Here is a 15,209-nt window from a genome sequence, read left to right as displayed (position 1 = left end):
TGAAAGATTACTCCTGCTCTAACTTTGAATTAAAAATGGTCACGCCAAGAGGGAGCGGGGTTGGTAGGGAGAGATCAAAGCCCGAAAACTTCCGCTGAGTTATCGTTTATTCTACTCGTAAGATCTTCATTCTCTCGTGGCTTTCCTTGTTTGTCAATTTTATTTTCTTAGAATTTGCCAATTAATAACTGGTCAATTTATAAATATAAACAGTTACGATTAATCTGTATCGTATTTAATTCATTTTTTGTTTTCATTTTGAGTTATGAACAGTATTTTTCTTTCAATTTTAGCTAATAACTGTATAAAGTCATTGGCTTTCGATGAGAAATTTGGGGTTTATTTAATATTTTTGGATTTTGGAGATGGGTTTTGTTAGTTTTTATGCTATATGTAATTTTGGAAAGGTTTTTTTTTTTGTGTCATTTTGTAGCTTGTGTGGAGATAATGTCAAAAGCAGATAGTAGGAAGAAACCTGTTGGGAATGCAGGAACTTCGAAGTTTTTGAATGACCTTGACACTATAAGTAAATCCCTGTATTCAGATAAAACACAGCCAACGGACGCAATTTCTATCATTAGTAGTAGATCGAAGTCTGTAAGAAAACCACATTTGCTTGAACCCAAAACGAAGCTGAAGGATGCCAGCAAAAACGCTAAAGATTCATTTGACAAGGATAAGAAGTCCATTTGGAGTTGGAAGGGTATAAAGGCCCTGACCCATGTCAGAAATCGCAGGTTCAATTGCCGTTTCTCCGTCCAAATCCATTCCATAGAAGGGTTACCCGCATTTTTTGATGATGCTAGTCTTATCGTGCATTGGAAGAGGCGGGATGGTGAGTTAATGACGTGCCCAGTTAGAGTTTGTGGAGGAGTAGCTGAGTTCCAGGAACAATTGTCTCATTTATGCTCTGTCTATGGTAGTAGGAGTGGTTCCCATCATTCAGCAAAGTACGAGGCAAAGCATTTCTTATTGTATGTCTCAGTATATAATGCTCCCGAGCTTGATTTAGGTAAGCATCGGGTTGATTTAACAAGGTTGCTTCCTCTAACATTAGAGGAATTGGAGGAGGAGAAGAGCTCAGGGAAATGGACAACTAGTTTCCGATTGTCAGGTAAAGCTAGAGGTGGGACTATGAATGTTAGTTTTGGTTACGCAGTAATTGGGAGCAATAGCACCGAGTTTTCTAGCAACAACTATGTTTCCACCCCTGAGGGATTGCTGCGGAATAGTTCAAGTGCAACAAAACTCCTTGGACAATTCGATCAAATGAATGAGCTAAGTATTCTGCAAACAGGAAGCCTTCCTGCAAAGTCTTTTACCTCAAATCTGTCTGCTGAAGATATAAAGGATCTTCACGAGGTATTGCCCATAACAAGGTCGGAACTCTCTGACTCGATGAATATACCATGTCAGAAACTTGACAAAGAGATGTCAAATGCTTCAGTTAATTATAAATCAGAGACTCTTCCTTTTTTTGAGCCTGTTGAGCCTCTTAAATTAGATTCATCTATACCTCCTGATGCAGTAAAGGGTAGTCCTGAAACTGAATGCAAAATTGGTGAATATTCTGTCTTAGAGCAAGAGAGAGAGGAGTTCACAAGGGAACAAGTGGAACCAAAAGGCGATAGGTCAAAGGCTGTTCAAGATTCTGTAGGAAAGAGTCCTGAAACCAACAGTGATGTTGAGCTACTCGTTAATCCATCGGTTGAAAAAGTTGGTTGTCAAACAGATGAACCATCGGTAAGTGACTGCAATTTTATACAGAATGATGAGTGCACTAAAGAATCAATAATGAAAGAACTGGAGTTGGCTTTGAGTTCCACCTCAGATTTGATGAAAGGATTAGATTCACAAGAAGATGAATGTGATATTTCAGACCAAGAATCTAATTCAGAGACTGAGTTAAAATACAGCAATCTTAGGAAGGAGAGATCACAGAGTTTGGACGATATTACTGAATCTGTTGCTAATGAATTCTTTGACATGCTGGGGATAGATCACAGTCCATTTAGCTTGAGTTCAGAAAGTGAGACCGAGTCCCCTAGAGAACGCCTATTAAGGCAATTTGAGAAGGATTGTCTTGCCAGCGGGAGTTCCTTATTGGACTTTGATGTTGAAAACGATACTGTAGAATTTTTTACTCATGCTCCTACAGCTTCTGGGTGGGGGACCATCTCCGATGACTTTCATAACTCGGCAATGGTACAGGACTACGAGGAGAGGCTTAAGATAGAAACTGAGGCAATGATGACTAAAACAAGGGCCACAATATTGGAAGACTTGGAGACTGAAGCTTTAATGGATGAGTGGGGCTTAAATGAGAGGGCTTTTCAACATTCTCCACCTAGCAGCTCGGGTGGGTTTGGGAGTCCAATTGATGTACTTCCCCAGAATCCTCAGCAGCTGCCTCCCCTTGCAGAAGGTTTGGGTCCTTTTGTTCAGACTAAAAATGGAGGGTTTTTACGCTCAATGAATCCTGTGCTTTTCAGGACAGCAAAAAACAGAGGGAGCTTAATTATGCAGGCGTCCAGTCCAGTGGTGGTGCCTGCTGAAATGGGTTCTAGCATAATGGACATTCTTCAGGGTTTGGCCTCTGTTGGTGTTGAAAAGCTCTCAATGCAGGCAAATAGGTTGATGCCTCTTGAAGATATAACTGGGAAAACAATGCAACAATTAGCATGGGAAACTGTACCCAGTCTTGAGGGACCCGAGAGGTTTGTTGTTACTGTTTAATACTGTCGCCCATTCACACTTTATTTTTGTTTTTTTTTTGATTTTGTCTTTGTTTTTACATTTCTATGCAAATGAAAGTTTTATTCACTTGTTTACCCCCGTCACAGGCCATCTTTCTTGCAGCATGAAAATGAAATTATGCAAAATGTGTCTGGTGAGCAAAAGAGAGTAAAAGAAACTGCCAGATCACATAAGGTCGAATCAAATTCAATTGGCAGTGATGCTGAATATGTACCCTTAGAAGATCTTGCTCCTTCGGCGATGGATAAGATAGAAGCTCTTTCAATTGAGGGTTTGAGAATACAGTCTGGCATGTCGAATGAGGATGCACCTTCAAACATCAGCCCACAAAACATTGGTGAATTTTCAGCCCTCAAGGGAAATACAGTCAATGTCAGTGGCTCCATTGGTCTCGATGGCACTGGTGGACTGCAACTTCTGGATGTTAAAGACAATGGTGAAGATATCAATGGATTGATGGGTCTGTCTTTAACACTTGATGAGTGGATGAAGCTGGATTCTGGTGAAATTAATGATGGAGATCTCATCAGTGAGCAAACTTCTAAAATATTAGCAGCCCATCATGCTACTTCTTTAGAGTTGTTTCGTGGAAGATCTAAGGGGGAGAAGAGACGGGGAAAGGTTAGAAAGTTTGGTTTGTTGGGTAACAACTTCACTGTCGCACTAATGGTACAATTGCGTGATCCTTTAAGGATGCACCTTCAAACATCAGCCCACAAAACATTGGTGAATTTTCAGCCCTCAAGGGAAATACAGTCAATGTCAGTGGCTCCATTGGTCTCGATGGCACTGGTGGACTGCAACTTCTGGATGTTAAAGACAATGGTGAAGATATCAATGGATTGATGGGTCTGTCTTTAACACTTGATGAGTGGATGAAGCTGGATTCTGGTGAAATTGATGATGGAGATCTCATCAGTGAGCGAACTTCTGAAATACTAGCAGCCCATCATGCTACTTCTTTAGAGTTGTTTCGTGGAAGATCTAAGGGGGAGAAGAGACGGGGAAAGGTTAGAAAGTTTGGTTTGTTGGGTAACAACTTCACTGTCGCACTAATGGTACAATTGCGTGATCCTTTAAGGAACTATGAGCCAGTTGGTACTCCAATGCTGGCTCTTATTCAAGTTGAGAGAGTGTTGGTTGCGCCAAAACCTAAAATCTACCATACGATTCCGAAATTAAGAAACTGCGATGAAGAAGATCAAGAAGAAGAGCCCGAGACTTCTAAAATTGAAGGCATAGTTGATGAGCCTGAAGAAGACAAAATCCTCGAAGAAGAACTCGTTCCTCAGTACAAAGTCACTGAGGTTCATGTTGCAGGTCTTAAAGCCGAGCCAGGAAAAAAGAAGTTATGGGGTTCATCTAATCAACAACAGTCCGGTTCCCGTTGGTTGCTCGCGAATGGAATGGGAAAGAAGAATAAGCATCCCTTAATGAAGTCAAAGGCTGTTGCTAAATCTTCTGCACCAGCTTCCTCTTCTTCTTCTTCCCCAGTGACAACTACAGCAAATCCTGGCGATACCTTGTGGAGCATCTCATCTCGTGTTCATGGAAACGGGGCTAAATGGAAAGAACTTGCTGCCCTTAATCCTCATATTCGAAATCCAAATGTCATCTTCCCAAATGAAACCATCAGATTGCACTAAGACTGCGCTGTCTGTCTGTCAGATTGTATTTTGCACTAGTTAGACGGTCTTATTTGGGAAATTGGGTAATAGACAATGTGACAAAACTGGGTTTCGAACTGTTGGAATTGGCTGTAAGTCGAACAAGGGACTCTTGATTCAATTGAACGTAGTTTTGTGTTTTTCTTGTTTAAATTTTTTTCTCAAGTATATAGGATGGTTTTATCACAAAGGATTGCATGCAGAAAAAAAAGGTGTTTTGTTCATTTTCTTTCATATGCACGAGACAAACTTTTAGAATATTTTCTCCTTCATAAAGTCCCTCTTTGGTTCCAATTTTTAAAATTTATTTTTTTTCTCAAACTCGGTTTACAACTTTTATCATCAAGAACTATAGCAGGCCATCCAATTTGCTGAGTTTCTTCAGGATGGAATCTGCATTAACGGAAACAAATGTTTTATTCGACTACCACCAAGAGCAAGTGTATCATCAACACAAACTAGTTCTGAGTCTTATGAATTGAAATTGTATCTCAAGGCCATAGATGCAACTTATAGGCATATCAATATTGTTATCTAGTCTTTAAGGGTGTGTTTGATAGGGTGGAAATGAAATTGGAATTGAATTTTTCAACTTTATGTGTTTGATACAATTTTTTTTTTCCATGGAATTTGAATTTTTGGTTGTCTTGAAGTTTGGAATTTTCTTGATTTTTAAGGAAAACCAATTCCCACCATATATGGTGGGAAATTGGTTTTTCATTTTCCACTTCATTTGGCATCTAAGCTGAATTCCACATTTTCCTTGAATTGAAATTTTCACCAATATGGTGAGAATTCCAATTCCGGTCACTGTATCTATATTATTATTATTTTGCAATAGAAACAAATTATAAGAATTATAGTAAAAAAATATTTTTTTTAATTGACAATTTTTATGTAAAACAAAATCAAATGAATATCAAAAGATAGATGATTTTCTTGGATTTTTTTTTTTGGCAATGGAAACACATTTAATCCTCAATACCAGTAAAATATATCTCTTTAATTGACGATTTTCATGTAAAATAAAATCAAACGAACACCAAAAAACACTTTTATTTCAACATTTTCCATGTGAAAAATTATATCAATCAAACACAATAATTTACAATTTTCAGGAAAACAATTCTAGATAATTCAATTATCTGGAATTCGTTTTCTAGACAATTCAATTTCATCTTTGCAATCAAACGAATCCTAAAACAAAAGTTAAGTGGAAAAAAAATAATAAAAAAAATGACCGGTGACCAAAGTAGAACAATGCCATAAGCGAAGCTTAAAATGAGTGAAAGTCTGTTTTCAAATATGCTCAGATAACCTGTTAAGGTATTATATCCCACATCAAATGATGATGGAAATAAATACCAATTTATAAAATAAGGTTGATCTTATTAAGATGGACTCCAAACTTTAAAATGTTATCAGAGCCAACCCATGAATTTCAAGATTGGTGTGATCAAGTGAGCCACCATCTTGAGGGGGCCTGTTATGGTATTATATCTCACATCAAATGATGATGGAAATAAATACCAATTTATAAAGGATTGGACTTCTCCATTTAATAAGGTTGATCTTATTAAGATGGACTCCAAACTTTAAAATAACCTACTTTTTAACTTGCTAAAAATGTTAAAAAGTAGCTCTTGCCTTTCAGTTGAAGGTAAACAGCTTCTCTCAAAGATTTAAGGAGATGGTAGTTGAAACATTACCCTAATATCAACTCTCTCAATCTCTGAAGAATGCAAGTCAGCTACACCCTTCCCAAATGCTAGCATTCTTCCATATTTAACGCGAGTTGCAGAGGCCAAATTCCCTTCCTGCTGTCTCCCTATTGTTGTTCCTCGGCTTCTCTGCATTGCACTTTGGTATCATTGACATTGTCGAATCCCATGACCGAGTTATTTGTTGGAAATATTTCACAACCAAGGGAAATGGAGAAGAAACAAGTTAGAAAATATATCAAGTAGATGAAAATGATGATGAAGGCTCGAACACGATATCGTTGTCCTCGAATGATATTTGTCCACTCTCGGATACAATTTCGGTGCTTAAAGGGTTCTTTGCAAATGATTTGAAGGATTAATCAAGCCTTGTAGAGAATTTAACACTTAAACATTGGTGTAATTCCCCAAAACTATAAGAGCACGAGGAGGGAAATCATATGAATATGGAAGAAAAGAAGTTTTGATCCTTTTCTGGAATCAAGTAATATTTCTCAATTGTTTGTAAAATGTAATGTATTGATCATCTCATCACTTATCTATAGGCCTTGATCAATACCTCACGAATTGGTGTCAAAACGTGATGAAGAGTTGCAAAATACTCTCCGAAAGTCATCAGAAATAAAATTGAAAAACGGCCCTCAACTGCTATTTTCCAACTTTATACGGTTGCATAGAACAAATCTTTGCAACCGCATAGATCAGTCCGCTGCAGGGCCTAAAAGGCCTTGCATGAGCCTATGCGACCGCACGCCCTTGTGGCCTAAACGACCACATAGGCCAAGTTCTTGGCTTCCAATTCCAATTTACATTCCACACCCGATTTTATTGATTTTGAACAACATTTTCCATCATCATTCTCATTACATGCTGCAAAGTCTAAAGACCAAAACCATCCACATCTAAAACACCTGCTGCAATAGCCCTGCATAAGAAGATATTTATACTTTCAAACATGAGTATCCAATGCAAAAAATAAACAAGAAATTGAGATTATAGCACATGTTAAGGTCAGATTGAACAATAGTTCACTAAGAAAAGATTCACTCAAGCTCTTCTAGAAACGAATATGGACACCCAGTAATATTAATGGAACCGAATATACAACTCAAATTTAAAAAATGCTATTACATTATCCAGTGACATGTGCTCAACCCAGCCTGCATAAATGATTCCCATTGATGAGAGGATATAATATATCTAAAACTATTTATAAAAAAATAAGTCAAATTGAAGGAAGAAACCTCCAATCATCTGAGATATGCATGGCACTGACAAGGGAACATAAATTACAGAGCCATACAAACTAACTTATCAAATACAAGTTGCAACACACTCTCACTGAGAGCTAACAAAACAGTTCTTCTAAATAACAAGGTGCGAATGTGAAAATGAAACTGATGGTAAGTAAATATTGGAACAAGCAGGAGGAAAGGCACTGGAAAGTTTATAAATTGGATATCGAGGCTCTAACTCAAGTAGCAATGCCAGAACATCGAAATATTATTTGTCGTTCTACCCATTAATTTATCTATTTTCATAACCACTTCGCGGTATCTTACCATATGATGGACATCCCTCTTGAATTTCCTTAAGATTTGTTTAAACAATCAATGTTGCTTTTGGATCGGTGATATAGTTCAAATCGGTGGTTTGATTTCTTTTTCTATCTTAATCTTGTGCACCAATATTAAATCGAACATATCGAACATCTTTTTTTTAGGGGATTAAACATCTTTCTTGAATTTCTAATTAATTGTTGAGTTTTATTTTTGTAACAATTGTCACACTTATATATTGATTTACTCTGGCAAGATACTTTTTCATTTTACTTTCACAAGCAATAAAATATAAATCCCAAAATTTTTGTCAACAAATTGATCAAAACAATTGTACTTGTGAATTGGCAAGAGAAAATGATAGAAAAGGCACCATTGGGAATCTTTCAACTCCAAATAGGACATTATGGTGCACATGCAAACCAACTTTTGCACCAACAAAAAGTAAATTTGTAAACTATCTTTTGGACCCTCAAGAAATAATAATAAGGGTATGTTTGTGTAGGAATTGGTTCAAATAATTAATCAAAAGTTGGAAAATGAAAAGGTGTGTAAAAGTGGAAAATGAAAAGGTGTGATTACGCGTCAACTTCGACCAAATAGTCGGATTTGATCGGATTTGTAAACTATCTTTTGAACCTTCAAGAAATAATAATAAGGGTATGTTTGTGTAGGAATTGGTTCAAATATTTAAGAGAAAGTTGGAAAATGAAAAGGTGTGTAAAAGTGGAAAATGAAAAGGTGTGATTACGTGTCAACTTCGACCAAATATTCGGATTTGATCTGATGGTCAAATTACAAAAGTAAATAGACCAACTTATTCTACTCGTCGAATAGATCGTCGTGGTATATTTGGAATCTCGAAAACAATTCCGGATGAATGAGAAATTGCGGACCAAAGTTGGAAGAAATGAAGTGTTGCAACTTTTTGAAAAGATGCAGGTTTTGGCCAAGTGTTGCAACTTTTTGAAAGGATACATGTTTTGGCCCACACTACTTCATTTGCAACCTTTCTATATCTATAAATAGAACACTATGGACATGGTTTTGGGTACACCAATTGTATTGAGCATTCATTCTCCTCTTGCAATTCTCTCCTTTCTAATTCCATAGCATTTTCATGCATTCCCTTGGTAGAGAGGGAATTTCGTTCGAGTTCGCTGGTCGAAGTCATTTGGAGTGCTTCTATGGCTTGACGTGGTTGTTGTATCTTGGGAGATGATTGTCGAAAAATCGTTAGTATCGATGTGAGGCAAATTCATCTTCAGGAAATAGTTATACTCGCCTCGGCCAATCGCATCACTTACATTTAATTTTTTCTAATTTCATTTCTACTTGATTTTAGAAAATGATTAATTTCATTTATATGGTTTATACAAGGTTTGATATGAAAAATCATATGTTTTAATTCAAGAATGGAAATGATCATATTCAATAATCATTGATTAGTTTCTCAAACTCCATTTCGGTAGGTCGAAACCTTGTTTCGATTTCGTGAACATAAACGGTATATTTTTTGTGAATATAATATGCACATAATCGGTATATTTCCCAACAATCTTAAGATGAATCCATTTTTGTGAATTTTATATTTTGATAAGAAATTTACATGACTTGACTAAGTGGCTTGATAACATATAAAATCTATTTTATATGCCGGACTATGGAATTGTACGTGTATGCATGTGTGAGATTTAAATTTGTTATTGCATGAATTATTTACTATTCACGTCATTTTTACAGTTATGCTCCATTGGGTATTATTTTGATTAAGTCTTATTCGTTCACGTATCGATTGAATTCCAAGAATTCAGTTTGTTTAAAAGATTTAATTATGAAGGGCTTGAGTTCTTTTGTCTTCAAGCCATGGCAGTTTAATTTTCAAAAGCATTATGTCTATTCCTTTTCTCAAAATATGGCGAATGACATGTGAATAGATGCTTACATGAAATTATATATTGAGAGTATAATGATAGTAAAATATTCTCTAATTTGGGTTTGTTAAAATGCAACATATTCGAGATTCAAGATAATGAATAACTTTGGTCTTCTTTTACCTTATGTGGACACTTCTTTGTATGAATGATTGTACTCAAACCAACGGCCATTAGTGGGAGAAGGCTGCCAAACCAAATTTAATTTCTTCCATCATTCTTTATTTAACAATGGGCTTTGAAAACACGTGGGTGACCAATTTTCATCTGTGTTGGCTGTTGCTATTGGTTTTGGAAGTGCATGGTGCAGTTCCGGCAATTGTTTAATTTAATTAATTGTGGTAGTGGCAATTCATGTAGTGATGATGATATTGCAATGTCATCTCTTATAATATGAAGTGCACGGACTCCCTTGAGACATTGACATTCCTATAGATGGAATACATTTATACAATGGATGTATAAATGTTTGGAATATAAGTTGCTATTCCTTCACTTTGGTCATGATGAATTGGATATTGTTAAAACCAACTCGAGTCCAATAATGAATGGATGGAAATAAGGAAATTATTCCTAACCATTGGACATATAAGGATGTCAATTATTTGATGAAAGTATATGAACTTTAATGATGACTCATTTGATTGGAATATGATAATGGCATAGTAAATTAGTTGGTTAAAATTTCATATCTTATTGAAATTATACTAACTTTGACTATGATGATAACCTCAATTAATTTGATAAAATTAAGTGAGATGATTTAAGTGGATATCATTATTTAGTAATGAGAATTAAGCCACTTAATTATTTGAAATTGTAGAAAATTGTGTAGAATATTATAAAATATTCTAGACTCAATTTAGATGAAAATGTGCGTCATTTCATATAAAAAAACCATGACTTTTGATATAATTATTTTCCAATGGGTATGTCTCTTCATAGAGATTATTCCAAGAGGTATGTCCTTTTATAGGATTGTGTCTTTTGAGAACATAACTTTTCAACCGATGATTGAAATGAAACTATCATGTGAAATATCACAAATGTGATAAGTTGCATATGTTTGAAGAAGTTGTAATGCTTAGTCCTCTTTATTGTTGAATTTGACTCCAATCATTAAATCAATTAAGTTGGTATATGTTTTGAAAGCATTGCAGGTCTATATGATGGCCTTGATTTAATTTGAATGATCAAATTAAAATAATTGGATTAAAGTACGTTATATGCAACTTTAATTGAAATAAATTGTGAATCAACAACCACTACTTTGAAAGTATATAGACTTTCACGAAGCACTCGATACCGATATTATCTAAGAGAAAAATGAAAATAACTATAAAAGAGTTGCTGAATTCTAAGTTCAAGTATAACCCAAGAATGTGGGGGGTTAAATTTAATGCTTGTGATCTTGAAATGGAAAGTTCAAAACTTGTGGATGCAACATTATTAGAATGCATATGTATTCCTAATTGAGGAATTGTGGGGGTAACTCGATTTAACAGTTACGTTTGCTTCTATCTCATAATCACAGAACGATATCTATGAAGGTAGAAAGATAGAAAACTCTTATACTAATTATAAGGATGATATATACTAAGTCTAAAGTGGATGAAATGTGTTGTAAAGCTGATTATGTCGTTTGTTTAGACATGCAAGAACAATTGGAATTTATGAAAAATATTCATAAAGTTCAAATGCATGGTAATGTTTCAATGATGATATTGAATACCCATGATTCTGAAATCCACTAGTAAAAGTGATTGACTAGTGTAGTGTTTGAAAGAAATCCTCCAACCGTGTTTGGAAATTGATAAAGCTAATAAGAAGCATGTAGTTTCATGAAAGGATTTCTTGGCGGTGACAATTTTTATCTATTGAATGAAATCGATCGTTTGCTAGCAATAATTGATAAGATACTAAATCACATGTAATGGTAGGTCTAGAAGAATAAGTCATAGACATAATACCATGAAGCAGTTGATCTCAATGGTGTAAACTTGTGGTACCTTTAAAGAGATTTACTAAGAGAGATCAAGAATACTGCATATCGAAGGGAATGACGTAAAGCCTACTACGTTAGAGTCCTTGTAATGGTAACCCTACCTTGTTGACTGGAGATCCCAAGATTTTGGTTCAAAGGGACAATTAAGTTATGATGATTCCATAAAACACTAAGGAAAATAGTTTCCTAACTCATTCCTATGATATTAAAGTGCTTTCTGCAGAGTTGCAAGATGTTAAGATAATCTTTTAATGATTCATATATCTTGATTAAGTCAAGTGGAGTAGGGTAGAATACTTTTAATAGGAGGTCACCTATGTGAGTGTGAAGTGTGGCCGCTTCAATGAGAATTATTTAAGGCTTAAATTCTCTAAACACTCGCAGAACAAAGAAGGGTTCAGAGCCAAAATGAACCAAGTCATGAGAACCATGAACGGTTTAGAGAAGACATTGTGTGAGTATCGTTGTCTTGACTTACACTAAAGGCTGAATGGTTCAAGACATCAAGTTCGCCAATTAGCCAAGTAAGTTCGATAATATTTCACTAAGGGAGGTTCAAGGTCAGAAGCTACCTTCCCTGATGCAGTGTTTTTTCGCACACTCTCTACATTGCATCATATCATCGCATTTTCGTATGCGTATCCAATTTTCATTCATGTGGAGGATTGTAGGAATTGGTTCAAATAAATAACCAAAAGTTGGAAAATAACAAGGTGTGTAAAAGTGAAAAATGAAAAGGTGTGACTACGTGTCAACTTCGACTAAATATTCGGATTTGATCCGATGGTCAAATTACAAAAGTAAATAGACTAACTTATTCTACTCGTCGAGTAGATCGTCATGGTATATTCGAAATCTCGAAACCAATTCCGGATGAATGAGAAATTGCGGACCAAAGTTGAAAGAAATGAAGTGTTTCAACTTTTCGAAAGGATGCAATTTTTGGCCAAGTGTTACAACTTTTTGAAATGATACATGTTTTGGCCCACACTACTTCATTTGCAACCTTACTACATCTATAAATAGAACCCTATGTACATAATTTTGAGTATACTAATTGCATTGAGCATTCATTCTCCTCTTGCAATTCTCTCATTTCTAATTTCATAGCTTTTTCATGCATTTCCTTGGTAAAGAGGAAATTCTGTTCGAATTCGCTGGTCGAAGCCATTTGGAGTGCTCCTATGGCTTGATATAGTCGTTGTATCTTGGGAGATGATTGTCGAAAAACAGTTAGCACCGATGCGGGGCAAATTCATCTTAAGGAAAGAGTTATACTCGCCTCGACCAATCGCATCAATTACATCTAATTTTTTCTGATTTCATTTCTACTTAATTTTAGAAAATGATTAATTTCATTTATATGGTTTATGCAAGGTTCGATATGAAGAATCATATGTTTTAATTCAAGAATGATAATGGTCAGATTTGATAATCATTGGTTAGTTTCTCAAACTCCATTTCGATAAGTCGAAACCTTGTTTCGATTTCGTGAATTTAAATGGTATATATTTTGTGAATATAATATGTACATGTTGTTTTAATCCAACCTGCAACCACACAACAAAGGTTAATGAAGGATTAAATCAAAATAAATGTAATGGAATTCAAGAAACCAAAAATGAAGCAGTGAACTAAAATGTAATGGAAGAAAATGAAACGAAATCCCCCTTTTTAATTCGGCTCAGAAATCTTCGACCCAACACCACAAAGGTAACTTCAATTGGGAGACTTTTTCATTCACGAAGAAGAAAAGGAACACCACAAAGGTCGACTTCGGTTTTCACAGAGAAGGAAGAAAAGTTCTCACGCTTGGAAGAAGAAGGCAGCCGACTTCTCTCTTTATTTCAAATTGGTTGAGTGTTTGGATATATTAAAACTCTTGTATATTATCACGAGGGAAATCAAATCTCCAAGATAACAGGGAAGTTTAAATTTGAGTCCAACAGAAACAGTAGGGATAGGATAATTATCACGAGATAATTATTTGCAACCAATTCTATCTTTTGTGATTTCATTTATCTCCATAGTCGGGTATTGAGCATCTAGCCCAATGGGCTGATTTCCTCCAAATACCCAACACAATTGGGTTACATTAATTGTGGTGTGGGTCTAATATGTTCTTCAATATTAGGCTTATAGCCTATGAAGTTAAACGGGCCTCGATTTTCATCATTGCCTAGGGGATTTGGGTATCACTTACCAAAAAATACCCAACAATCTCCACCTTGATACCAAATCATCCTGCAAGTTAGATAAGATAACAAATAACTTAAAGAAAAAAGGAACTTACAAGTTTGTACCAATGTTTAGAAGATCAAGGCAGCTTCTAAATTTTACTAATGGGAGCACTTTAGTTCCCATGTCTGCAGGATTATATTCTGAAAGGATTTTCTCAAGTTTTACCAGTTCTTGAGAAACCATATCTCTAATGAAATGCAATCTAACATCTATATGTTTAGTACGTTCATGAAAGACAGGATTTTTGCATAGGTGAATAGCAGATTGACTATCAGAATATATTGTCACATTGTTATCAAAAACACCAAGTTCATTTAATACACCTTTAAACCACAAATATTCTTTAAAGGCTTCAGTAGCAGCAATATATTCTGATTCAGTAGTGGATAAAGCAACAACATGTTGAAGTTGAGATTTCCAACTAACACAAGAATTACACAAAATAAACACATAGGAAGATGTAGATTTCCTATTATCTCTATCACCAGCATAATTAGCATCAGTAAATCCTTTCAATTTTATTTATTCGTTACTAAACTTATATATCAAGCCAATATTGCATGTTCCTTTCAAATACCTAAACAGTCATTTCAAGGCTTCCCAATGTTTAGGACCAGGGTTGGACATATACCTGCTAAGTATACTAACAACAAATGCTAAGTCAGGTCTAGTACACACCATTAAATACATCACAGAACCAATGGCATTGGTATAAGGAATATTTTTCATATATTCCTCTTCTTCTTCATTAGCAGGTGATTGTTCTTTAGATAATACAAAGTGATTAGCTAAAGGCAATGTAACAGGTTTGCAATCATTCATGCCAAATTTCTTCAAGATTTTCATGATGTATGGAGTCTGATGCAAAGATAAAATTGAATTAGACCTATCTCTTTGGATTTCCATGCCTAAAATTCTTTTAGCATTACCAAGGTCTTTCATATCAAATTCATTACTCAAAGTCATTTTTATGTCATTTAACAATTTCAAGTTGGGACCAATTAAAAGCATATCGTCCACGTATAGCAATAAAAACACACAGTTATCATTTTTAGCATTTCCTTGATAGTATAAGCAATGATCAAATTCACTCCTTTTAAAACTAACAGTTTTAACAAAAGAATCAAAACGTTTGTACCATTGTCTGGGAGATTGTTTTAAACCATACAGAGAGCGTTTAAGAAAGCACACATGATCAGATTTTTGTTTATTTTCAAAACCTTTAGGTTGATCCATAAAAATCTTTTCATCAAGTTCACCATGCAAAAAAGCAGTTTTAACGTCAAGTTGTTCAAGTTCCCAATTAAAATGTGCAACTAATGCAA

The 15,209-nt window shown here is 35.2% G+C and overlaps 1 protein-coding gene across 1 annotated transcript; it reads left to right on the top strand.

Annotated features, from left to right (window-relative positions):
* On the top strand, window positions 1–4,577 carry LOC111366107 (protein PLASTID MOVEMENT IMPAIRED 1-RELATED 1-like). The gene is made up of 4 exons (XM_022986763.1): window positions 1–117; window positions 434–2,717; window positions 2,844–3,442; window positions 3,832–4,577. Exons 2-4 carry the CDS (start codon window positions 448–450, stop codon window positions 4,401–4,403), a joined length of 3,441 nt encoding a protein of 1,146 aa, XP_022842531.1. The 5' UTR covers window positions 1–117; window positions 434–447; the 3' UTR covers window positions 4,404–4,577.
* The last annotated feature ends 10,632 nt before the right edge of the window (window positions 4,578–15,209 follow it).

This window comes from Olea europaea, chromosome 17 (assembly GCF_002742605.1).
Source record: "Olea europaea var. sylvestris chromosome 17, O_europaea_v1, whole genome shotgun sequence".
NCBI classification, from domain to species: Eukaryota; Viridiplantae; Streptophyta; class Magnoliopsida; order Lamiales; family Oleaceae; genus Olea; species Olea europaea.
The sequence above is the reverse complement of the archived record's forward strand: the minus strand, read 5'-3'. Positions and strand labels throughout refer to the sequence as shown.

Bases quoted from the DNA above. Each gene is read 5' to 3' on its own strand.
- LOC111366107 (XM_022986763.1), top strand. From the start codon at position 448: ATGTCAAAAGCAGATAGTAGGAAGAAACCTGTTGGGAATGCAGGAACT. The intron at 2,718-2,843 runs GTTTGTTGTTAC...CCCCCGTCACAG, and splicing joins AGTCTTGAGGGACCCGAGAG to GCCATCTTTCTTGCAGCATG. The intron at 3,443-3,831 runs CTTTAAGGATGC...AATTGCGTGATC, and splicing joins AATGGTACAATTGCGTGATC to CTTTAAGGAACTATGAGCCA.